Source organism: Amphiura filiformis, chromosome 10 (genome assembly GCF_039555335.1).
Source record: "Amphiura filiformis chromosome 10, Afil_fr2py, whole genome shotgun sequence".
NCBI lineage: Eukaryota > Metazoa > Echinodermata > Ophiuroidea > Amphilepidida > Amphiuridae > Amphiura > Amphiura filiformis.
This window is the reverse complement of record NC_092637.1, coordinates 19,355,425-19,381,281: the sequence shown is the minus strand read 5'-3', so window position 1 is coordinate 19,381,281 and position 25,857 is coordinate 19,355,425. Positions and strand designations below refer to the sequence as shown.

The 25,857-nt window shown below is 36.5% G+C and overlaps 2 protein-coding genes across 2 annotated transcripts; one reads left to right on the top strand and one right to left on the bottom strand.

Moving 5' to 3' along the window:
- Positions 1-12,606: 12,606 nt before the first annotated feature.
- On the bottom strand, positions 12,607-18,448 carry LOC140162613 (uncharacterized). Its single transcript, XM_072185880.1, is given in 3 exon segments — positions 12,607-13,407; positions 13,410-13,772; positions 18,121-18,448. Coding segments are annotated over 3 exon segments (1,248 nt in total). The 5' UTR covers positions 18,307-18,448; the 3' UTR covers positions 12,607-12,708.
- A 74-nt stretch (positions 18,449-18,522) lies between these two features.
- On the top strand, positions 18,523-24,560 carry LOC140162612 (coiled-coil domain-containing protein 127-like). The gene is made up of 2 exons (XM_072185879.1): positions 18,523-18,737; positions 23,553-24,560. The coding sequence occupies exons 1-2, from the start codon at positions 18,617-18,619 to the stop codon at positions 24,065-24,067; spliced, it is 636 nt and encodes a 211-aa protein (XP_072041980.1). The 5' UTR covers positions 18,523-18,616; the 3' UTR covers positions 24,068-24,560.
- Positions 24,561-25,857: the final 1,297 nt, after the last annotated feature.

Genomic DNA, 25,857 nt, shown 5'->3' with positions numbered 1-25,857 from the left:
TTTAATCATAATTCACAAGGATCCACAACATGCTCATCTATCAAGGCACAGTTCTTTAACCCCAATACATTTACACATTCATTGAATGACCTTTGAAAATTTGGGTACAAAAACTCATACTCTGAAACTTGAGGTCAAATTTTGCACTATGACTGTTTACTTGAGGTTATTGAACTATGCCATTGGGATGAGTTCATTGTGGTCCATAGTGATTTATCCAAAAGAAGACCCTGTCTACTGTTAATTGAATATATTATATCGTATGAATCATGATATCACTTGAATTGAAAGATCTAACTTTATAGTACGGTATGGTACTTTATCACATGTTTATATTACTTTCTCTTCGGCATAAATATGTTAAATAGATGTACATGTACAAATGGACATAATACATACTAATTGTGGCCATATATATATATATATATATAACAAGACACATCAAATATATAATGTCTCTCAAATAGTACATTTGCACATATATAAAGGTGTACATTTGATATACAATGTATACATATGTTTGGGGATTTGGCAGTCAAGATATAAAATGTACATATACAATTTTGTACATGTATGACAAAGATACTAGAACACTGCATGGTTGACTGCTCGAGTGCTCGTGTGAATTTTGTCTTAAAAGACCCAAAACATTCTAAAAAAAAAAAAAATACAAATGCGTAAATTTGGACAACAAAACTGCCTGAATTCCGGCAAAAACCTGAAAATCTCATGCCTGATTACATACATGTTACAATGCAAGACTCCAATCATCATTTGGTAGTTTTCTTGGTTTCCATGCATGACAATCCTATATGGTAGCAATGAGCTATTCCAGTTGATATCTATACACCCCCTATGGAAGACATGACCTTAATCTCCCACACAGGGGTGCAGATTCCAAATGGAGTCACCCATTCAGACATACTCTCTGTGTGGGAGATTAAGGTCATGGCTTCTGCAGGGGGTGTACGGATTTCAACGGGAATAGCCCAAAATGACATGTTTGTGCCTTTAGTTGCATTGCATGCATGACATTTTAAAAATGTAGCATGAAAATTTCAACTTTTACAGCAACTTGATTGCCACTTCAGTACACATGATTCATTGGGAGATGGAACAAAAGTACACACTCACAAACTTCTTGTAACAAAATAGTTGACTTCAATATTTACAATCCTTGAAAATAAAGTTCTCTATTGGTATAGTTCTATTACTACTGTAAGTTTCACTTCAGTACACTTAAAAAGTGTTTTATTACACAACACCACCACAGCAGCTAAAGGGAGTATCCCATCATGCATTGCAGTATATCTTCTTGCTTCATAGCAAATGTATACAAAATATAAACACGAGTCGCTTAGATATTGAGAGCTATAGATAGTTTCACTATACTTTAGAGATCATATTTTTTTAAACAAAAGTCTAAGCTCCCCTGATATAAGCGAGTAATTGAAAGTTGAAGTGAGGGATTTTGTGTATACTTTCTATGGCATATGCAGTTCTACAATGGTACTGCAGAGCATGATGGGATACACCTATCAGCTGCTGTGCAACAACACATAGAAATGCTATGAATCTTGAGGCAAACTAGACTACCAGATAGTCCTATTGCTGCCAACACTCCTGCCCAGCTACTTTGCAGGGTCAGAATTTCGCTTCACAGTGCAAGAATCAATCTTGATTCTTGCAGAATAAATTTGCGGGAATCATTTGATTCTCGCAAATCAACTTCTGTGGGAATCAACACAAATCTGTTTACGAGAATCTTTGTGAGAATCAATTCTCTGATTCACGCCGAAATTCTGACCCTGCTTTGTGCAGTACCAGTCCAGTACCAGTGTCTGTACAAAGTGTACATGCGATTCCAATGTGTGTACTTTAGAGAAGTGCTCAAAATAGACAGGGCTAAGGGGCGATATTCCCTTGAAAATGCCAAAATAGAGCTACAGGGGCAATTTTTCATAGAAAGTAGCCCCTGAAAGAAAACTATTATGAGGATTGTGGCTCAGCCATAAACAGCAATTTAGGGTTAAATTAAAAAGTAGCCCCAAAAATTAAACAAGTATTTGGAGGCCTGCTCTAGTATACCCACACAATGAAGTACCGTAGCTGGGCACCAGTGTACCTCTTGGTACTGCAGTAATTGGAATCTGGTAGTGCATAATATAAGGGCCCATATCTATTTACCAGTGTGCACTAGGCCTGGCATTTTCGGGAAATTTTGTACCCGGCACATTTTTGGCGGGTAACTGGTACCTAAAATTGCAACAAAAAAAAAAAAGATTTTTTTTTTTTTTTTCCCCAAGTTTTTATTTTTTCGGTTTTGTAGTGTCCCTGGACCTAGACCTAAATGCTAGGATCATTCATGGTTGACCTAAAAAATAAAAAATAATAATAAATTTCAAGATGTTTTGTATTTTTAATATGAAAATTGATACTTTGTATTCATGTCATACTCTATTAATGATTTCAAAATGCATTCAAATTCAATGCATTTTTGAAATTAAAAATCAATTAAAAATACAAAACATCTTGAAATTTTTTTTTTTTAATTTTGGGTACCGGGCAGGGTATTTCCTGCCGGGTAATGTAATCTCGGCGGGTACCCGCTAGCCTGCCCGAAAATACCAGCCTTAGTGTGCACACATGCAGTCTTCCCCAGCCAAGCTGCAGCTTACTGCAGCCACAATGTTAAGCTTCCATTGAATGACTTGAGGGATTCTCCAGCAACGCTGGGCACTCAGAGAATTAACAATAGGAATTTTTGTTTTTACTATCCTCTACCGTGTGATAGACGACAGGTAGGTCCAATATTTTGAGTAGTGGATGTCAACTACGATAAAAATATTGGACCTGCCTGTCGTCTATCATAGGTAGAGGATAGTAAAAACAAAAATTCCTATCGTTTATTATCATTCTTAGTCAGTTAAATATTATTTTAATATCTGTAAACTATTTATAAATCAAAAATTAAGTTTACCGTCATAAAAACTCCCCTTAGTATAAAATGAACGAAACTTGTTTACAACTTCACATATTCTGTTGCGCATACTGCTAGCGTGTGCGCATATTCCGCACTAGTCTACGCATACAAAGCGATACATACGGGCACCTCTACAAGCGTGTTACGCGTTATCAACACTCATGATGACCTGGGGTCGTCTACTGCCTGATAAACGGCACCCGAAATCATGTGATTGTCCAATCAGATTATGTGTCTACGAACTAGACCACTCCCACTGACTAAGAATGGTAATTAGGTAAGGGCCCTAATTAGTGCCCAACATGTGGAAAACAATAATATGGCACTACATAGTCTTACTACTCATGGAGACTCTCAAAATTGTGACATTCCAAGGTACATGTATGTGCTGCTTTAGCGCGAAGACCATTAAAAACACACACACAAAACAAACAAATGTTAGCAAATATTCAAAATCTTTTGCTAAGCAAAATCGTCTTTCAGTTTTTACTGTCTTACATTCATACATGTACTATGGTACATGTATTATCGTTCATGCCTGTCAAAATGTGGAATCCAATCCTAACACAAAAATTCTGATAATTTCAGTAATTTGGTAGGATTTGTTGAGATCATAAACTAAGAACTTTTGTTAGCCAAATTCAAAACTATTACTCCCAGATCTTGAGCTTTTGCCATCTTGGCTGATGGTTTCACAGTGGACCAATTTATCTGTGAACAGGCCATTAGCCAAGATGGCGAAAGCTCAGATTCGTGAGTAATAATTTTGGATTTGGCTAACAAAAGTATATTAGTTAATAAAATTCTGACAATTGTTTATGCAGTGTCATTAAGCTGTTCATCATGCTTATAAGATGAAATTCCCATGGCACTCCTGATATAATGTCATAATTAAATGGGCTATCCCATTTGTAGACAGTAAATTATCACTGGGCCATTGGCCTCCCACCACCTGCTGAAGAAGCTCCTCGATCTGGTGCAAGCTTTCCAGGTGACATGACAAATAGTGTACCATAGTGTTAACTTTATACGCTTCGCAAAGTTTTGTTTACCACTACGTATACACATCCGGGATATACATCCACTCGTATAATCAAATACCACTTTTCTAATATTCTAAACTACAAAATATTGCCCAAAATAAATTAAGTACCTTTTTGTGCTTTCATTTTCATGAGATGATGTGATTAAGCAAAATCAGTCAGAAGTCGGATTATATATATTGATTTTCAGATATAGCCAAACAAAGACAATAATTTCTTTTGTTGCATTTTGTTTTGGAAACAAACTATTCATATCTTTGGAACTAAATGTTCCATTTCAATGCGGTTTTCTGCAAAATGTAGCTTTGCAAACGCTTTATATAATTACAACCATGTGAAAAACTGAAATTTAATATGGCCAACTTCAGACTAATTTTGTTTGATCACACCGTATATAATCGTACAATTTAAAAAAGTGGTTCCCATTTGTGTCACCTACATTTTGTACATGTATGCAATATGCATGCAATGCATACAAAGAAAATACAATGTATAGCAGTGGGACTAATCAATATGGGGTGAGGATTCACAAATTTGTATTTCGGGGAAATGGGACATGAAATATTTGAATTAGGATGTTTCAAATGGGTGGGGCACACATTTTAAAAAGTGTGATATCGATAATGAAGATATGTAACTAAAATAAGGTCTTATATATTCTTTCTTCATTTTGATATCAGATTTCACGAATACCCAGAGAAGATATCTTGCGCATCCCACAATGCATTTCTCTCATTTAAATTTTCTGTATTGATTTGCTCTCTAGCGCAACATGGGTCAATAGTGATGTATCTCAATGAATAGACCACATCCAGATTTTGCAAAATATACTTCTTGACTATCAACCAATGTTTAGCCAGTCAATTCTCAAAATGAAAACAAAGGAAACCTGTACAATTGTAATGGGAGTGTCATTTAATGAAATGAGGTGATGTATCATGTTGCAAAGGATTCTGGGAAGGACAGGATATCTTCTTTGCTGGGTAATTCACAAAATTGGAATCAGTTTGAAATAATAAAGTCACACACAATATAGAGAGTTACCTTAAGTGGTAATTTTTGCAAGGGTTTTATTTTCGCGGATTTTGCAAATGGAGTGCCATCCGCAAAATTAACACCTCGCGAATATATGTGTAAAGTATAGGGCAAGACTATAGGCAATCGCGAAAAATAACAATCGCAAAAACGTCTCTCAACAATTCGCGAAAATAACTGTGCTAAAAAATACCACTTATAGTTATACATTACTTTTTTACAGGTCTGGAAATGGTATACCGAATTAATATATGGTCATTTTCACGGTAAAGGGTGTAACTTTGGATTTTTAACATTTTGATCCGTAGTGTTCTAATAAAGCCACAGAATTCCATGATTTTTGGCCACATAAGTCATCTAGTTAGCAGCTACCTTGGGTAGCATAATCATCTTTGGGGGTTACTGCGTTCAGTTTTAGCAGGCTTAAATGTACTTAATATTGCCATTTTGAAAAACTATAAAAAACAGTAACATTTTTGTAAAACCCTGTGTTTTCTTCAGCTAGTTCATGGATAATTTTTCCTATCCTGAAAGTATGGTGATATGTTCAGTAAACACTGCCACATTAGATTTAATTGTGAACAGCCCTGTATTTTTGAGAACCGGACTTCGATATTTGTCGTTTCGGAGGCTTCATTTTCCGTTAACAATTGTTAACAAACTTTGTGGGTATAGCTTTGGTTCATAATTCTTGGTTATTTCTTCACTTCTTCTTGATTCATAACAGTTGATATCTTAACTTGAAATGGGTAACAAAAATTAGTCGATTTGCAAGCTTTTAAAATCTTGACTTCAAAGAGCCGTTTTCCGTTAACTTTTTTGAAGCCTCCGAAACAAACTGTTCAGCAAGCTTGGGCAAATATAAATAAAAGAGCTCATCCAATCTATTTATCAAAATGTAGCAAAGTAGATCCTCAAGTGACTTGTTTTTAAAGCGTGGAGATATATATCACCGTTTGAAAATGGGACCCAATACAAACTTTCCGTTAACAATTGAAGCCTCCGAAACAAATGAAGCCTCCGAAACAACAATAAGATTAATTGTCATCTATGCATATCTAAATTGGTGTTTCATACTGATATCTGCATTGTAATTGTTACTTGATATGTGCAGAATGTCATAAATTTAAAAATTGTTTGATATTATGGTTAATGTTTGAAAAATATACTGATACCCAAAAAGCCTGTTTCGAGGCTTCACATGAAAAAACACCATACTTAACAAATGGGTGAAAAAGTTAACATGCTATAAATCTACAATATCTGCCGCATAGAATCATTGATTCAATACACACAAGAAAATAACAGCTTAGATGATCCCAACAGTGTTGTTTTCAAAAAAACCACTTCTGCAGTGTTTAGCCATTGTTAACATGAAGCCTCCGAAACAAAAAAAATGACTTGCTGTGATAATTCAATTTTTGTCACAACTGAAATTCAATACTTACAAGCAAAGCATGAAAATTGGTATTTGCGATATTTTTTACCTATTTTTTCATGTCAACTTGCAGTAGTTAGCCAAATATTTTACTTTTATGATCACCTGTGTTGTTAACTGAAGCCTCCGAAACACAAATCGCTTGAATTGCCAATTCTAAAAAATAACTCAAATTTCTGTGAAACTTGGCTGGGAGGTTCCTTTTATCAAGTAGTATTTGTACATGAAGTTAGACATTCAAATTATTTTAGGAACCCAATTAAAACTTAAAAAATATGTTGAAGGTTGGGAAATTTCCATTGTAAATGACACTTTATGTTAAAAATTTTCAAAACTGCAATTACAAACATAGCAAAACATGGTATAAAATGTAACTTATATCTGTTGACTTACTTTGGAATGGGATTTCACATGTATTCCAGCTTTCATGTCATAATTTTCCAAGCTTATGTAAAATACATTTTTTCTTAGATTTTAACCAAAATGTTATGGAAATGTCAAATTTTTTATTAGAAATCAAAAGGTTTAAGCCTTTAAACATTATTTTACTGGAATTTAAGTTGCTCCTATGCATGATTTCAGTAAACAGAAACATATTTAAGTGGTTTGAAATTTTGACCCTAAAAATCAAAAGTTACACCCTTTACTGTGAAAATGACCATATGTGACCATCCACCACAACTGAGCCCGGATGTTGCCAGTGCATTTATTGACTGTTTTATTGATTTTTCACTACTTAAATGTCAAGTACCAGTGTTCGAAATAAGCACTTACCCTCTTGTCCAAAAATCACTGGGGACAACCATATTGAGTTATGTACTTATCCCCTGGACAGCCACTATATTTTACCTCCAAAAGTATTACACATTTTGGGGACAACCAAATGTAGTGAGGACAAGCAGAATTTATGCTTTAGTTATCCTCGGGATAACCTCCATATTTTTCTTATTTTGGACACTGTCAAGTACTATAGACAAGATATATACATCATTTTAAAGCTAATTTCAAGCAGAATATTTTGGTTGAATATCTCAAAAATGATGATTGGCGACTTCAGGGCTCAGTTGTGCTGGATGGTCACATATATAGTTCATATGTCAAATATGTTATAAGCCCAGGTTATAAGATTGGGACATCCATGCACCTCCTACAATTACATTCAACATGTGAAAGGCATTCAAGTAGCAGAGAGTCCAGGATCAGAATCTTGTTTCGCAGTGCAGAAATCATTTGATTCTTGCAGAATAAATTTGCGGGAATCATTTGATTCTTGCAGAATAAATTTGCGGGAATCATTTGATTCTTGCAGAATAAATTTGCAGGAATCATTTGATTCTTGCAGAATAAATTTGCGGGAATCATTTGATTCTTGCAGAATAAATTTGCGGGAATCATTTGATTCTTGCAGGGAATCATTTGATTCTTGCAGAATAAATTTGCGGGAATCATTTGATTCTTGCAAAATAAATTTGCAGGAATCATTTGATTCTTGCAAAATAAATTTGCAGGAATCATTTAATTCTTGCCAAGCAACTTCTGTGTAAACTACAAAAGTGTGCAATCACTTTGATTCGTGGTGCAAATCTTTACGAGAATCATTGCAAGAATTTATTCTCAGATTCTTGTTGAAATTCTGATCCTAAGGCTCCGCCAAAGATCACTGTCCATGGAGAAATCCTGTGGTGATTATTGGATGATGATTTGTGTCATGAGAAACCGTCACCAATTATGGGGTTATGGAGGGTACTTTGAATACAATATTTGTGGCAATTAAAAAAAAGAAACATTTGGCACTAAAATATAAATACCATTATCAGTAACAATACAAGTCAGGGGTTGTATTTGTATACTAAATCTATACTTCTGGATATGATATATGTGGAAAAAATACAGAAAAAAAAAAGCCTGTTTAACCATGCACTAAAAAACATTTAGTCATGGAATAAAAGTAACACTAAACTTTACAAAAGACAGCAATAGAAGTAGTGATGTAATACTAACAAGATGAATTACCACACAAAGCAATTTTTGAACGTATTGCCGAGCATTATAAGCAGGCTACACTCATCACCTATCATCATGCCTGTGTACATGTACATTGTAAGTATGTATGCAATCATAGATTGAATACAATACCGCTCTTTTCAAAAACACTAATCGTACAAGGTCTTTATGCCTATTCTCTGATCAATGTGCGAACATCTAGTGCAGGGCAATACATTCAAAAAAAGTTTTGACCCATCACTACTTCTGCAGCGAATGGTGTATTTCATATTTTGCTCTGAACTTACGTATAAGAATCAATGTGTACATTACAAGTACATTGTGTGTAAATGTTTTTTGTAGACATCATAAATTTGCCATTTGCTACATGTACCCTTTTGTCAAAATCATAAATTTTATTTAAAAAATTGTAACAGCAATTAAATGTACATTTGGATTTATAAATAAACAAGAGTTGTATTGTCTATACATAACATGGATCTGCAGTTTACAACACAGATCTTTGTAAGATGAAATTCCCATGGCACTCCTGCACTCCAATTATGCAATGTACCATATTTGTTCCACACCAATGCCACTGTAAGCATCCACCAAGCGATGTCATCTTGCAGAACAAGTATCAGTACAATGTAAGTGCCCACTTGATAATTACTTTTAATGCCAGAATTTGGTATATCCTTTGTGTATGATATTCATGAGTTTAATAGAGTTGGTGACTCCATTACTTCAAGCAGCTTATGCAATAAAGCTATTTTATAATTATTGATAGAACATTTCTGACAATTTCTGTGCTAGGCTGATTCCATACAGATTTTCATGAACTGCCACAAAGGATAAACACAAAATTCTCCATTAAAATCCGTAAATATGCTAATTTATAGTGGTGATTTAATTCACGAGTAAGACCAGCGTCAACATGTCTTCTGTCGGAATCTTGTCGACAAAGTGAATTATGTCGACAGAACACAGTGTCAACACCCTGTATTATAAATATTTTTTTCATAGCGCCATACTCCGTTGGTGAAATCAATATTCTATTGTTGACATAGATAAAGAAAGTTTACATATATGCATTGTGAAATACACATGTGATCGAATATTCAATACAAGCACCTGGATTTTTCGGTGAATGGGCTATTTGTTGTGTTCCTTTATATAATTGCAATTCTCAAAATTAAATATATCACAATTTTAACTTACGATTTAAAAATTGTTACGCCAAAAATGCAGTAAAAATGTATCCAGAGCCAACAGCAATGGCAGCTAATTAGTGTATTTAATTTCAAGTTAGTGTATTAAACCAAACCTGGGGTTTACCTCAAAACAAATCGAATTTCCTTGAAATAGCAACACCATATGGGATACTAGAGCATGCGCAAATCGTAATAATTTGAAGAATAGAACTTGGTGGTATCTCACATGATAGTCGTACTATGCTTAGCCTGAGTCGCTCGGCCTATCTCGAACAAAATCGCCATGCGTAGCTATTGAAAAACGAGAGGATTCGCCGTACTATCACGGCAATTTTTGACACGAAGATATAGGGATGATGACGCTGTGCAGAACTTCTTCCATGGCGATATACATACATAAAAAGTTCAGTGCTCAGGAAATGGCCCAGTATAACTTCGTTAGGCAAGTTCATTTTCACTCAAAATATGAAGATGCCCATTTTGAATTTTCCCGATGGTGTTTCTACATATTTTTAGGAATTTTAAAATTGTTTTCCTAAAATAATAAAGAAAAAAAGTCCTGGTATAAAGTTTCGGAACCCAAATGTATGTCGAGATACGAAATATGTCGAATATGTATCTAAAAACAGTGCTGACGCTGGCCCTATTCATGAATGGATCTAATAAATATATTCATGAATTTACACATTTAAAACACAAATTTTGTGGTACTTTTAGCATTCTCATTGGAACAAATGTGACCAGTGTTCGAAATAAGCACTTATCCTCTTGTCCTATTGTCCAAAAATCACTGGGGACAACCATATTGAGCTATGTACTTATCCCCTGGACAACCACTCTTGGATTTTTTGCACTCAAAAACATTACATATTTATTTTGGGGACAACCAAAATGTTTTGAGGATAAGCAGAATTCATGCTTTAGTTGTCCTCAGGACAACTTCCATATTTTCCTTATTTCGAACACTGAATGTGACCCAATCTGATCCACTCAGGCCAAAGTCGGAAATGTTGAAGATAGAGTTACTATTGCCCGCCATTTGCAAACGAAATGGAATTTTTTCCATGTGACCTCACCTAGGGATCCATGACATGTACCTTTGAGCCAAAGGAGAGCAAAATCCAAGAGGGTGGGTGTACACTCAGTCTGTTTTGGCAACCGCATGGACTGACCCATTACTAACTTCAATACACTTAGGCCAAAAAAAAAAAGGTTTGTCTCAAAGCTCACGCGCGCATTTGTAAATTTGTGAGATTTGGAAAAAAAGAAATGCGGAATTTTTTCTTATTTCAAAAATAAATAAAAATTTTTAGTTTTTCCGGAAAAATTCGGCGAAAATCAGATTTTTTTCCTCCAAATACCATGAAAAAGTCGGGAATAAAAAATAAAAAAATAAAAAATCGCATTTCGCATTTGTTTTCAAACCACTCGTGAGCTTTGAGACAAACCATTATTTTTTTTTTGCTTTCTGATGTTGAATTCCTAGGTTATTTGAATACTTGGTTGCAACCTTTTGTCAATTTTCTTATGTTTTTTATTGTTTTTTCTCCTCACTTTTTGCCTATAATATCAGTTTCATTATTGCCTACTTTAGGGTCTGATTGGATCATATCTGGTCACAAATACAGTACCGGTACATCACAGAATACGATTATTTAAGATTTTTCTCATGATTTTTTTCCTTCACTCTCTTATTTATTTGATAAGCTTAATAAAAATGAAATATATGTATGCATAGAAAAGTTGCACTACATGTACATTATGTACACAATATATTTACAAAATAAATAGCTCTATGAAGACTAGTATATCCTTAAACTGCAAAATGCACATGGGTCTTATGAAAAACAACTGTATAAATTGCACTCTACTGCTTGCTGAAAATTCTGATTGACTTTTAAAAAGAGTTTTTGTACACAATTCTTCTTGTTACTTTATACGGCTTGCAACATCAAAGATGTGCTTGAAAGTAGAACTTGTAGGTTGTAATAATTTGTATAGGTCTCAGTATATATAACATACCCGGTACTATTCTAATTTTGATATAAATTGAGTTCAATCAGGAATTTCAGCAAACAGTGTATTTTAAAATAAAAACAGACCTGAATCGACAATTGATTGGATAAAGCACCATGGGTAAAATATCCAATTAGGCCTATCAATACCGTTCCACGGCGTTCGGCTCTTTTTAAGTACATAATTCAAAAAGTGCTGATTTTAGGTCCAAGAAAACATGGAATCAGGTCGATTCAGCTCTGTTTCAGCATTCCCTCTAAATATTTCCAGCTAGATACCAATTTGGTAATTTTGTAAACAAAATTGGCCCAATGAGCCACAGAAATCAAAATTTTTCTGGGCCAATATTTCAACTTGCTGGACCAATTATAAACCGCGCGATAGACGTTTTCAATCGATGTTGGGCGGAGCACTTACGCCAGTTATATCACTGGCGAGCGCTTACAATGTATGTGATTTTACAAAAGCGTAAGGATGCTCGATTACGCTGTGTAAGCACCTGGTGCACATGGCCAGGTTTTCCGTATGTTGATTTGAAGAGGTCTAGTAATGAGCACCGGAGGAAAACGCAATTTCGGGGTCCAAAAAACGCACCAAGATTTTCCAAAAAAAAAATGCAAAAGAACATGATTTGTTTTTTCTTTAATTAAGAAGTAATACATGTAGACCCTAAATTACTTCTTACATGTACATGTACTCAAGGTTGGAACTACAGGTAGAAAAATATTGCTAAGCCTTTAAAAAAAAACAATTTTGAAGCAGGATGAAGTACATTTTAATTAGTTTTGCTTTTATATTGAACAGCTAGCAATGCATGCTATTATTCAATGTCAATAGAAGCAAAAGTAATTAAAACACACAACAATTTTGAAACTTTTTTTGTTTTTTACTCACTCTCGTTTTCCTCTGGTGCTTAGTCCATGGCCTTCGAGGGAACACTGATCAGGGACACTAATCTGCTTTTATAGTACTACAATAACTACATTGTACATAACATCAATACACAGAGCAGGTTTTTTGTTCTAGTTTATCAAGATAACCCTGTGTCGTCTGCACAGCAATTTTTCTTTGTTGCCTAATTTCTTCATCCCCGTTTGGTTCAACGTCATCTAGCTGTAACAAATTCCTTGTCAGCAATTCTTCCAGAGTCAGATATTCTTTGTCGCCCTTTTTACCGCGAAAACATTCCACTTGATGGCCGAGTCGTACTGTCGACTCCATGATGCCATCGATCAGTTTTTGCTTTGGCGATCTGTCGTCGATGGAACTGTCTTCTTCGTCTGACGGCTGGTCTGAAGCCTGGCTGTTTGAGGCTGACGCTTGACTATTTGCATGGCTCCCCGATGCTTGGCTGTTTGGTTTGCTGCTTGCTTGACTACCCTGTTGACTGCCTGCATGACTACTTGCTTGACTCCCTGTACGACTGCCTCGCTGACTAGATCCATGACTAGATGCTTGACTAAGCTCTTCATCTGATTCTTGATTGACAGCTTGTTGTTGTTGCTGCTCCGAAGGATGTAGCGGCATAAAATGATGATGTGACGTATATTGCTGCTGCTGCTGAGGTGTTGCATCATGTCGATGTTGCGGCGACTGTGGTACGTTTTCGCTTTGTACCGCTCCATTCCCACTGCTACTGCTATTTGCAGGTGACGCGTCGGAACACGTTGCACAGGGATCTCCTGAGCAGATATTTGCTCTGCTGTCTCCCATTGGCCATTCCTGCCTTCAACCTGAATGGGCACGCGATACACATTTGATTTTTGTGCCGCCTTGTTTTCCGGCGAATTTCGTCGTTGCACCAACGGGCTGTAGGCAGGTGGCATCTGTTCAGTGTTGCCAGGAATTCGTAGCTCGCTGACTTTCTTTTCCATTGGTCCTTGGTGATGTTGCTGCTGAGTGCTTTTCTTTAGTGGGCTGGACTTAGGACTGGGATCCGATTCGTGTGAACTTTGGCGAAGGATCTCAATGGGAACTTTGCGTTCTTGTCTGTCTGGCCTCTCCTGTCTGTAGAACGGATCGCCATGGTTGTGACGAAGATGTTCCATAAAAAATGGCGACTGTAATAAAGTAAAAAGTTAAACATGATAAATATTTTAAGCTCAAATTTGGAGTGGGGGGTCTTTGCCTTCATTGTCATTATTATTTCGTACAGAAACTGACCAGTTTGTGAAGGCTCTTTGGAGACCATTTATCCCTTGCACAAACCAGGAATGTTATTAGAAATTATGTTTGCATCAACTAAGTGTAACCCAGTTTACACAATTTAGAGTTGACAAAAAGGTTGATTTGAGAAAATGTGCATAAATTACATGCACAATCAAAAAATGTGCAAATTTAGGTTTTTCTTCATTTTGATCAAGTTTTTATAAAATTTTCTATTTGAAAAGAATTCCAAGACCAAAATTGCACAACTTTTTCAGTTCAAAGTCCTCATGACCAAGATCAAAATTCAATACCCCAGGTAACATTTTACATCTGAAAAAAAAATCCATTTATAGCCTACTTTTCCTTCCCAGAATTTCTGACAGACTTCAAGGAAATGAAAATGATGCCTGGAGCTGGGTAGCAGTGGGTACAGATTTTAAACTGCGATTCATACATTAAGTACATTAAATGTAATTGCATTCATTCTTTGGCAGACTTGGCACATGATATGTACCATTTTGAGGTTTTGATGTGATTGTATCAAAATTGGCAATTCACTGTTTGTGATCATTTCTATGGAAACCAATGTGACTGTCAGTGAGTCATCATGCTCCATTCCAAACATTTTGGGATATGTTCATACATATTTACAAAGCAAACTGAAATATGCCCTAAACCAAAACACTTACTAGCCTGGAAGGCTGGAAGCGGAGACATTGATTTCACCCGAGTGACATTAGCCAACATAGTCGGACGTAAGGCAAACAAAACACATAATTTTCACATTAGATGTAATACACATTTTATGGCAAATCATAAAAATTGATATTTTTGATATTTAACAGTACTTGAAGTAAACTTTATAAATCTGATGATTTATACTTAAAGTGTATGTAGGTGGGATGAAAAGCCGACGATCAATTGAACATTTTGACCTTTCAGTATTGAAGATATGGATTTTTTCCCCAAAACACCAACAAAAAAAAGGTCTTTTGGGGAAAAAAAAATCCATATGATATAAAAGGTCAAAATTTTCAATTGATCGTCGGCTTTTCCTCCCAGCTACATACACTTTAAGAATATATCATTAGATTTCTAAAATTTATTTCGAGGACTGTTATATATCAAAATTTGAAAAATATCAAATTTTAATAATTTGTCATAAAATTTGTATTATATCGTGAATTTCAAAAATGAAAATTATTTGATATCAGAAAGACATGCTTCAGTATTCAGAATTCAATTCGACACGCCTGAGGTGCTCTCATGTCCCAAAAAATACTGTCGAAACACCATAAACGCTCATTCTAGATCCCTTAAGTAAACCTGTATATTATCATGTTTGTTTTGTAATATACATGTATGGGTGCAAATGTTACGTATTTTCACAAACATATAATATTAACAGCCCTCGAATTACATGTAACCCACGGCACCCATGGCATTTTGCAGTGGGTGCCCAACCCCACTGCCGCAATGCCCTCAAAATATGACCTTTACCCAAGGCAGTCACTTGCCGTGCCCTCTAATAAAGTTGCCGTCGGTGCCCCAGCCCTGCCCCTTCATTATAAAATCATCTATGTTTGTGTGTGTTTTCTTCACTTTTGAGAAATTGCCATGGTGCCCTTCTCAAATTTTCAACAGTTGCCATGATGCCCTCTTGAAATATTACAACCTGCTGTGCTGCCTTGCCTTTTCAGTGAAAATCCCAGGCAATTATCAACTTGCCCTAAAAAAGTTGCCGTGCCCCTTCAGATCCTTAATTCGAGGGCTGAATATTAATATTCATTGGGACCACCGGGCCAGAGCCAAAAATGGTCACCACTCAACTTAAAATTTAGAAATTGTCACAAGAGTGAATTTCTCCTGGTTGAATAGACTAACTAAAGTTTATGAATCAGCAAAAAAGAGTCAAATTTGCCCATCAATTTCGTAATGCAAGCAATAAAATACATGTAGTGTAGCGCCCTCTAGGTGTGGCGGGACGGAATGTTAAAATTTGATGTTACTACATGTACATGGTCATGTGTCTTATGGTGGGACCCCAAAATACCTGGTGACGTTACATTTTTCTCTCCTCTTTCAGATTTCACTTATTGTCACAGGGCTATTCTTGGTCCAATTGCATCAAGTTTGGGCTCATTATACAGCCTGATTATTCTAATTTTCAAATATATGTTTCTCAATTTGGAATGCCAATTTTTTTAATAAGAGAAAAATACCAAAATGTTAACGAAGATAAACCTGGTGGATAAGCGGTAGTGGATAAGCGGTAGTGGAGTATGTGCATTCTCTATGGGAGACATAGCAATCCTTTTGAATTTTAAATTATATCATTGCCAAATTGTGTGCTATACTTGCAAATCATACCTCAAATGAAAGCTTGATCATTCATTATTCATATTCAGCTATTAATTTGATCTAATCGTGTTAACAAGTATTCACTGAGAACCGCAAGTCACAAGATCCTCAATTTTTTCCTATTCACTTACACACAAATGCCAAGATTTTCAGTCACGACATGCGTTTTGGCTTTCAATTGTTGTATCTTGAGAATTATACACACTAAGAATCTTAGTGTGTATAATTCTCAAGATACAACAATTGAAAGATAGGAAAAGTATACATTTTTGGAAAGCTTTTTACCCCAGGAATCCAAATATGCAGTTAAAATAAATGTAGGATACACTCTAAAGAAAATATCTTCAAAAATGTGATCAACATTTTGTGCGTGAAGTTACGTATATTTTCACACCCTGTATCACCACTTTGGTCAATCATAACATGGCAAAAGTATACATTTTGTTTAAGCTCACATAGTGTTGCCTGCCACAAAATTAGATTACATTTGAGGTATTCCCACAGAATTAAAACCAGAGAACCAGGACTCGACCGCCATCTTGATACAGGCATGGAGCAAAAATTGGGGGTATTCGGTTTCCCTCGGAATGCGCTCGAGGCATTCGTTGTCATGCAAGCGCAACATGGATGATGGGCGCATTTGAGAGACGCACTTGATGCGTCCTGCACGCGAGTACCACGACGCTCCAGATGAGACGCAGAATTGTTTTCGTTCGTCTCCGGCAAGACCGTCGGCAAGGACCCGAATACCCCAATTTTCTCCCGTAGCTGACGACGCGATTATGCGTGGCGGTATAGGGAGTCCGGTTCTCCTTCTCTAATTCTGTGGGTATTCCATATCAGTAGCAAATGCAACAAAATGAATTTACTAGTAAAATAAATTTTTTTCATGATATCACCCTATAGGCTATATATTTTCTTACGCACCCTGTATACCAACTTCATTTTTGCATCGTTGGATTCCTTGGAACATAAGCTTTCCAAAAATGTATAGTTTTGTTGATGTGAGATGTATAGTTTTAGAGATGTAACAATTTAAGTGAAAAGGAGGACAAATGATCAAAATCAGTGCTTGTAACGCAAATGTGCCCCACCATATGACACATGACCACATATTTAAAAAAGATGGTATTTTTTTGTTTATGGTTTTATTTAGGTCTTGTGTGTAAGGCCAATTTCATTTCAGCACTAAAAAAATTTTGGACTTTGCAAAAATAAAGAAATACAAGTGCTGTATTTCTTTATTCAATACAGTAAATAAAAATAATTTTGAAATTCCGTCCGCCACATTTTGAGATGATTTTTTAAGTTCGAAAGGGACGGAAAAATAAAATTCAGTAAAAACCTTCCAAACTATCAACTACATGGTAAATAAACACATCTGATTTCATGCAAAAATATTGAATTCAACAACTTAGCTAGACTCGAAGCAAAAATTGGATAAAATTATTTCGGTCGCAAGGGTTTTACGGGGTCGGTCAGGTTACCGGAAATCAAAAATAATTTTTGTTGATGAATGATGATTCGGAAATGCATGAAAGGGATTCGATCATGTTTCACGGGTTTCACCAATGTTCATCACCGTAAAACATGAAAACAACGATGCGGCCGTATCATCTGTATGGTTTACTTTGCTCGGGCAAGATGGTAATGAACAACGGTGAAACATGATTGAATCAATAAAATATTACGGTTTCAGTAATTTAAAAAAAATTTACGATTAACCAAAACGCAATGACATGTCAACAACGCTCTACCGCCCTGTTTCCATTTTTTTCAAAGAATTATTATAAATAAGTATTCCCGGCTAAAAAGTACACATTGAATAAGTATGTTTATGGATTCTGTTTATGTACAACTACAACACAATGCACAAGTTCAAAATCAAATTCTTCATACCTGCTGATGTCTTTGAAGTGGCCGTCTTGGATCATTCCAACTCGTCGACCGATCATTGTGGTTCACAAAAAAAGGCCACCCGGTTCCTGGATCAATTATCATTTCCCAGCCGTTTGGTAGTGGATCGTCTAAAGTAACTGGTCTTAAACTTGGCATTCTTTGATTGAAATCCGTGGCGTGAGCCATTCTTATACAAGAAATAAATCCACCACGAAGCTTCCACACAATTCCAGAGCGATTCCGTGTACTGAATGACCCGACCTCCAGCTCCAGAAGTATCGAGAAGTTGCGCGGAATTTCTTGTAACGATACCTCTGATTGGCTAAAACTTTGGTATTCCAATTATTGCAACCAATGCGAGCTGATTTTGTAGGACTCATTGGACCCGCCCTGAAATCTATCACTTCCGGGTTGATTTTTACAGCTGATATACGATTTCACATGTTTTGATTATTGCTGTATTGGGGTTGCTGGAATTTTCTACATTTTTCGCAATATGAATATTGAAAATGACCTCAATATTCCACCAGATGCTGAACCAGTATCGAAGAAGATTAGTAGAATTGCAACACAGTTTTTGATACCAGTTCTTTTACCTGCTTCTAGTGCATTTATTGGTAAGTAAGCTTAAAATTAAATAAATTAAAGCTTACTGAATACTGATTTCACATTAATTTGTTTACATTTTATACTACCATGCATTACAATTTATATTACAATTACAAACCTTTGCTCGATCAAATAATGATTTTAACTCGTAGGCTATAGACAAATTTGATAATTCCCAGCTCAGCTACATTTTGAAAACTAGCATTTACATGTAGCATTGATAGGCATGTTTATAAAATTTTGAAATTTAATAAATTCATCTAAAATTGCTTTCATTAAAAAGAGAATCATTTAACTTAAAAAATGAGGGGTCAATCATGTATGTAGCCCGGTACCCCAGGTCAACATAAAAAGTGGTAACCATGTGTGTTCTTCCTTTTTCAAAACCCCCTTTTCACTGATTTTTCATTGATTTTACCCCCCTTTTTTGCCAAATCACTGACAAAATCAGGGTAAAAAATACCCCCTTTTTCAAGGTTTTCAATGAGAAGATTTCCAGACACCCCTTTTCAATGACTCCAAATATTTTAATATATTAAGTACAAAATGTGCAAGTATGAACATTACTTTGGGGTGTGTCTGTTGTACTCCCAGATGATCCTGTGTTATTAACTGGGGTAATTACAATGCCTGTATACTGATTTTAATTGAAAATGAACCAAAGCTTACTTTGATTTATTTACTTCACGAACGAACCGGCGCACGCCAAACTTCAAGTGCAACAGGGGAAGAGAAACAACGATACAAAATAAAAAAGCTGCCTTCTGACGCTCTCGCTGTGACGATTGAGGGCGGAATCAATGAAATGCCAGAGGATGGAGGCTGAAGACTCGGGCTGAAGACATCGATCGAACGAACCTGTGAAATACCCTTTTTTTAAAAAATTTCGCGGAGACAATGCTCAGAATACCCCCCTTTTTCGCGATTTGGCATGGTCCGCGATTTCAGTCAACAAAATACCCTTTTTCCGCGAAATTTAGAACACACATGGTTACCACTTTTTATGTTGACCTGGGGTACCGGGGTATGTAGGCCTACAATTGGCAATGTTATGAGGAAAAGTAGCTCGCCTGAAATTCCCAAATTGTGTGTCCCAGCATTATCAATGGCTTCCTATGTCTTAACATGTGTGTATGTATTTTAGGGCCAAATTTTTGAGCACGTAGGGCCATTTTACAAAAATGTGCTAATGTTTCATGAAATGTGGCTTTCACTAATTGATAGTAAGTAGTATTCCACAGATGCATTTTTTCTAAAAATCATGCTAGGTTGGAGTTTTGACGGTCAAAATCCAAATTTTCTTCATTTTCCTATTGGATTACACAGTTAAGGCAGATGAAGCCCGCCCTCACATGTTAAAATGTGACCATGGCTAGCATTGACATTGTATTTGTAGGTAGCAAGAAGCTAGACTGCGGAACTCAGTCCTCAATGATAGTCAGTCACTTATCTTTTGGTCGTTATATGACTATCATTTGATCTTCCGAGGTGCAGTTTAATGCAATAGCTTGGGATTATTGGGGCAGAGGTTATCTCGGCGTGAATTGAAATGGATTTGAATACATGAGTTGTGCACTCGTCATTGAGCGATCTAGCAATAGGTTTTTAGCCAATCAGATAGGACTCCTTTTCTTGCGTTCGGAAAGGCAAGGTCTCTTATTAGTGAAATTACCAATCGCCCGTCGCTCACCCACGGAGTATTACTAGGACGTGATTCATTTCAGGGAAAAAGTATTTATTTAGACGCTGTCGACACTGTGCAGTATTCCTTCCTGTAATTTTACACAAATAAGTGTCAGGCTATAAGTAGTGTAACAGGAAAACCGGGAGGGGATTATGAGAATATTAAGAGGGCGGTATACAGTGTTTACTCAGAGGCCGTATGTCTCAATTTTGGCCCAGTGAAAATAATTTTTGTCTCACAAAAATTTGTAATGCTGTATTACAATTAGTGAATTTGGGGAATTACTGGGCCAAAATTGGGCCAATTTGGGAAGAAAATGTTTCATTTGGCGCACCCAATTTCCAGAGAGAGTAAACACTGGCGGTATACCATGATTACGGACGGGCCGGACCCGTGCTGGGGTCATAATGACATGTAAATGAACGGCCTAAATAGTAAAGCAGACGAAACACAAGTTGTAGAATGTTCACAGTTCTCATATTATTATTTCTTTCCATCAATGGATTCCATCAACAGCAATAGCTGTCTACACAAAGTCGTAGTCAAAGCCGTAAGTTAATACAATGTTTTTGTGTGGACTTACGTGCTGTAATGAGGGATAGAAATGACAAGGCATTTATACATAAGCTTACAAAGGAGTGGACAAATGCCTACCTGTTATTTAGGCCTAAAGTTTAACGCAACCTAGCAAGATACAGAAAGGGAGTCTTTAAAAATAGAGGGTGTTATTTTTAACACCAAATTACGAGCACCAGGCCAGCCGACCTCAAGCATTAAATACCTATTCGAAAACATGCATTAAAATATCACGCGGCTTATGCCTAGGCTTCTTCATGCCTTAGACATGCGTGCATACAGTATTGAAATGATAATTTGGCAAGACTCCATTTGCGTTCATGCGGGTTGTTTATTATTTTAGATGTTCAAATGTTGACACAGGAAGATTTTGATTTATAATAATGAGGGGAATGTTATTTAGCTTAAAAGTACATGGCTCGGTTCTATGACAGAGATATGGTTCACTACAATGGCTGAGGTTAAAGCTTAACCGATGCACGCACACTGCATAGGCCAAACAGTCTATGCTAAGCTTAAACCAAATATTAAAAACCCTGGTTAACCTTTGCTTCATCCGGCAGTATCAGTCATCTTAAATGTGCATTGACACCTTGGAGCAAAGAAGCTCTCATAAAAGGGTCGCACGGCTGAAGATACCAGATATTATACAGCAAAGACTCAACCTTTTGCACAGCCATTGTAGTAACCACATCTCCATCACGAACCTCAGGAGGCCTATCAGCCTCCATATCATCAGCGAGCCGGCTTACACTACATAAAAAGTTACATGTCCAGATTTGATTTAGTCATTAATTAGGCCTAAAATTTAGTACCAAATACCGGATTTGGCAGGGGCCACTGCCGGCATGGCAGTGGCTTTTCTAACGCTTCTTACATCTCACCTGCAGATCTTCTGTCTGTTGAAATAGAAATCAAACTGTAAATCTAAATTGAGCTAAATAAAAACTATGTCTCTCACGAATCAAGTCTGCTGTCGGAATGGCATTTCTTGTCTTAAAAAACGACGCCAAAAGTCTGTCTCATTGCTCATGCGCAACTCCTCAGAATTAGCTGATTGGTTTAGCGCGACGCTTCCAGCCAGGTTGACTCCGCCCACAATTAATATAGAGGGCGTATGATCGCGCCAGGGCAGAGCGGACATCATTGTAGTTGATTATGTTGAAATTTAAGGCCTACTTGTAATTATTATCTGATCATGTTGAATTTTAAGGTCTACATTTATATTAAAGAATTATTTAGTTAACCAGCACATTTATACCACACATTATATAGAAATATAATACGCCTACGATAATTTAAATACATTTAACATAAAGGGCCAAAAGTAGCTTCATTACAGTAGGTATGAGAGGCAATCCTCAGTTAACACATTTGCTAGTCAGCCAAAATGGCCTAAACCGGGGCCCAAACACAATATATATCATAGCAATTTAAAAGAACAGCTAGCTCAAAGAAACCTACATAAATATGTTGTCTATACTTCACTTGACCCAAATATATGTTTGGTGATGAGACAATCGCACATGGAATTTTACAGGCATTTTGATAGCAGTACCACATAGAAAAGCTGCTACCATCATGAGACTAAGATCTAGAAACACCACCGAAATTCTGTTGAAAATTGTTAGCTGAATCTTTTTGATGAAAGTCAATCTTTGACAAGATGTAACTTTGCTACGGAAAGTGCTATGACAAAACAGTTTTCAGTTTTGGCTTTCTTTACTCAAGGGCTGTAATTGTAGTTTGATGGGAAATGTGAATTTATCTTTCATAACTATATTATTAAGGTTAGGATTTATTATTATAGCTTACACAAAATAATTACATGAATGATTGTCCCAACATCAAAATCAAATCGAATATTAAGCTCATTTGAAGACATGGGTTCTTATGCTGCATCCTCTAGGGTATAGTCGAGGACACTCGCGAGAATTGAAATTTCTTTGTGTATTCTGTTCCCCATAAGGCTTACTGTGTACTGACAAATGACAATCAACCTTGAGTTTCCCATCACCCCGGGGGGTTCACTCGCATACCAAAGTGGTATGCATGCTGGTCCCCAAAAACATAGAAAAAGGGTCTATTTTTGGCCTTGTGGCGCGCCGACGTTTTTAGAAAAAAGGGTGCTTTTCAGGTAAAGTTTCGACGTTTAGGGTATCTTTTTTCAATTTCAATGGGTTTGATTTGAGTTTACGCCATTTAGGGGTCCATTTTAGTTTCTTATGCCGAATTGCGCCATATTTTAGGGGTCAGATTTTGAGAGCCTTATGCCAATAAGGGGTGAAATTTTTTCTACACTGATTACGCCATTTAGGGTCCATTTATACCACTTTGGTAAGCTTAGTGACCCCCGGCCTGCACATACATTGTAATTTCTGAAAACAAGTGAGGTAACTTTTACGCGAGTCGAGTGTAAAATGTGTTGTTATTTAACACTCACTCAAAGACGGATGTTTGGCCCAAGTGAAATTTCAAATTGATAAAATTGTGATCGCTTTGTAACTTCATTTTTCACTATACATTGTAACAAACACTTTTATCTTTCTTGGATTTCTTTTAGCATCCATTGCTCAAAGGCGAGTGTCATCCAGGCTGGACCAGGTGAACAAAGAAAACGAAAATGTCAAACACTTACAGGATGAAGTTACCAATCTCCGAGATGAAGTCAAATTTCTTGAAAGCAGACGAAGCGCCCTCACATCAGGCCATTTGAAAGAGATCCAGCAAAAGGTTCTTAAAGACGAGCATGCTGCATTTCTCAAAATCGCAGCAGATTTGGACAATATGAAAACCTTACTGCAGAAACGACAGCAGATTAAATGCAGTCTATTTACAAGTCGCCACCATCGTTTGGAATTAGAAGACCAGCAACTAAAACCGTTTTCGTATTCAAGGTCATATGATAAAGAACTAGGGCTGTACCCAGGTGTATTGGATATATTAGAGAATGATAACTACTGTGATCCACATGGAAGCAAACATGGGCATTTAATGTGGGTTTATATGGATCTATGGAAGGCGAGGGCGCAGTTGAGAATGTTCAAACGAGTTGTAAAGAGAATACAAGATGCATGATATTGGAAATTTACTGTTGAACATTGTTAAATCAAATTTTTAGTTTGTGTAACAAACTTCAAATTTTAGTTTGTGTAAAAGCTTCAAATCTAATCCGTCTAACGGTCTACATCAACTCTTATGTAATACTGACTACTACTTAGTTGGGGTAGAAAAGATGTTTGTGTCATATACTTCCTGCAGATACGGTCGTTTGACACACATTGACGAATTTTGTATGTTCTGGCTTTCGACAGCCCAAAATTACAACACATTGGTCTATGGGGCGCTGTAATAATTATGCGTAACTCGCATATTCATTGTCCAAATCAACTTATATTTTGAAAATCATTTCTTTTCATACACCTTTGTTGAACCATAACCTAAAAAGATGCTGAAATCATGAAATACCCCTTTAATATATACATCGTAAAAAGAGACAAATTAGTATCATAAGCAACTCCAAAATATTATGTAACATGAATTTGACTCATTCATTAAATTACATGTAGGGTATCCAAGATCTGAAATTGAAAAAAAAAAAAAAATGTTACAAACAAGCAATCTACAACAACAAACAGCAAGATTCAATATTCAATTTATTTTCAAACTTATCAAATATCATGTTTCTATGCAAAGGACATTCTTTGTATAACCTTCAATTTATAGATGTAACAGGGAAACTTATAGCTTTTCTACCAGGACTCACTGTAAAAATGGTGATTCCTGGTCATATAACTGTAGGCCCTATAATTTATAGCATAGACAAGGGTGAAAATAATAGAGCTTGAACCAGGGACCACTTTGGCAAAAAAGTGGCCCCTGGTTCACCAAGATTTGAAGAAACCAAGGGTCACTTTCATTTACGAAGGAGCCAATAAAAATAAGATATGCTGGATGGGCTAAATAAGCACAAGTTGCTTTGAATTTGATATTTTTTGGTTCACTATCCAGGGGCCAGTTTTGTGAGAAAAGTGTCCCCTGGTCAGTGGTCAACTACAAATGAGATGGAACCAGGGGCCACTGCAGCGTTTCTGGGGCCAAACGGCTCCCGTCTCCCGCTTAATTTCACTCTTGAGCATAGACTATGCGAGTCCCAGTCCCGATTAAATTCAGGTGAGCCAGGACTTAATTATTTCCCAAACTGGGTCCTGGTAGAAAAGCTCTTATTTTCACCCTTGCCATTTACTTTCACCTTGGCTCAATGTTCATCTGAATTCACAATACATACATGTAAACTGGTCCCAAAAAGTAACTGACCAGGTAAGAAATTCGTCTGTCAAGTTCAAACGACAAATCATATTATACTGAATAGCATATGAGTGGAAGCGTGTACATTTACGCGGAGTTTGACACCTCATTTGTCGCAAACAGATCAAAACTTTTGAAGTTATGCTCATTTGAACAAGCCTACTATCAAATTTGAAAGTTGCAGGTCCGCCCCAATGAATTCACACAATAAACAGACACATGAAAGGATGTTCAGAACTTTTATTCTTTGTCAACTCACACTTTCCTGCTCAAACCTTCCTCACATGAACCATCTTAACAGTCTTCAATACCTGGTGTGTCCACCATCTGCATCAATGACAGCCAAACACCGGCGACGCATGCTGTTGATCAATCTGTCGATCCTGACCTGTTCAATTGCCGCCCACTCTCTCCTCAGTATCCGCCTAGGCCGACCAAAGTTGTTGTTGGCTTGATGCGTTTGTTCACGCGGTACTTCAGATGGGACCAAAGATGTTCCAGTGGATTGAGATCTGGGGACTTTGAAGGCCACACAAGATGTTGAATTCCTTGGTTGTTCA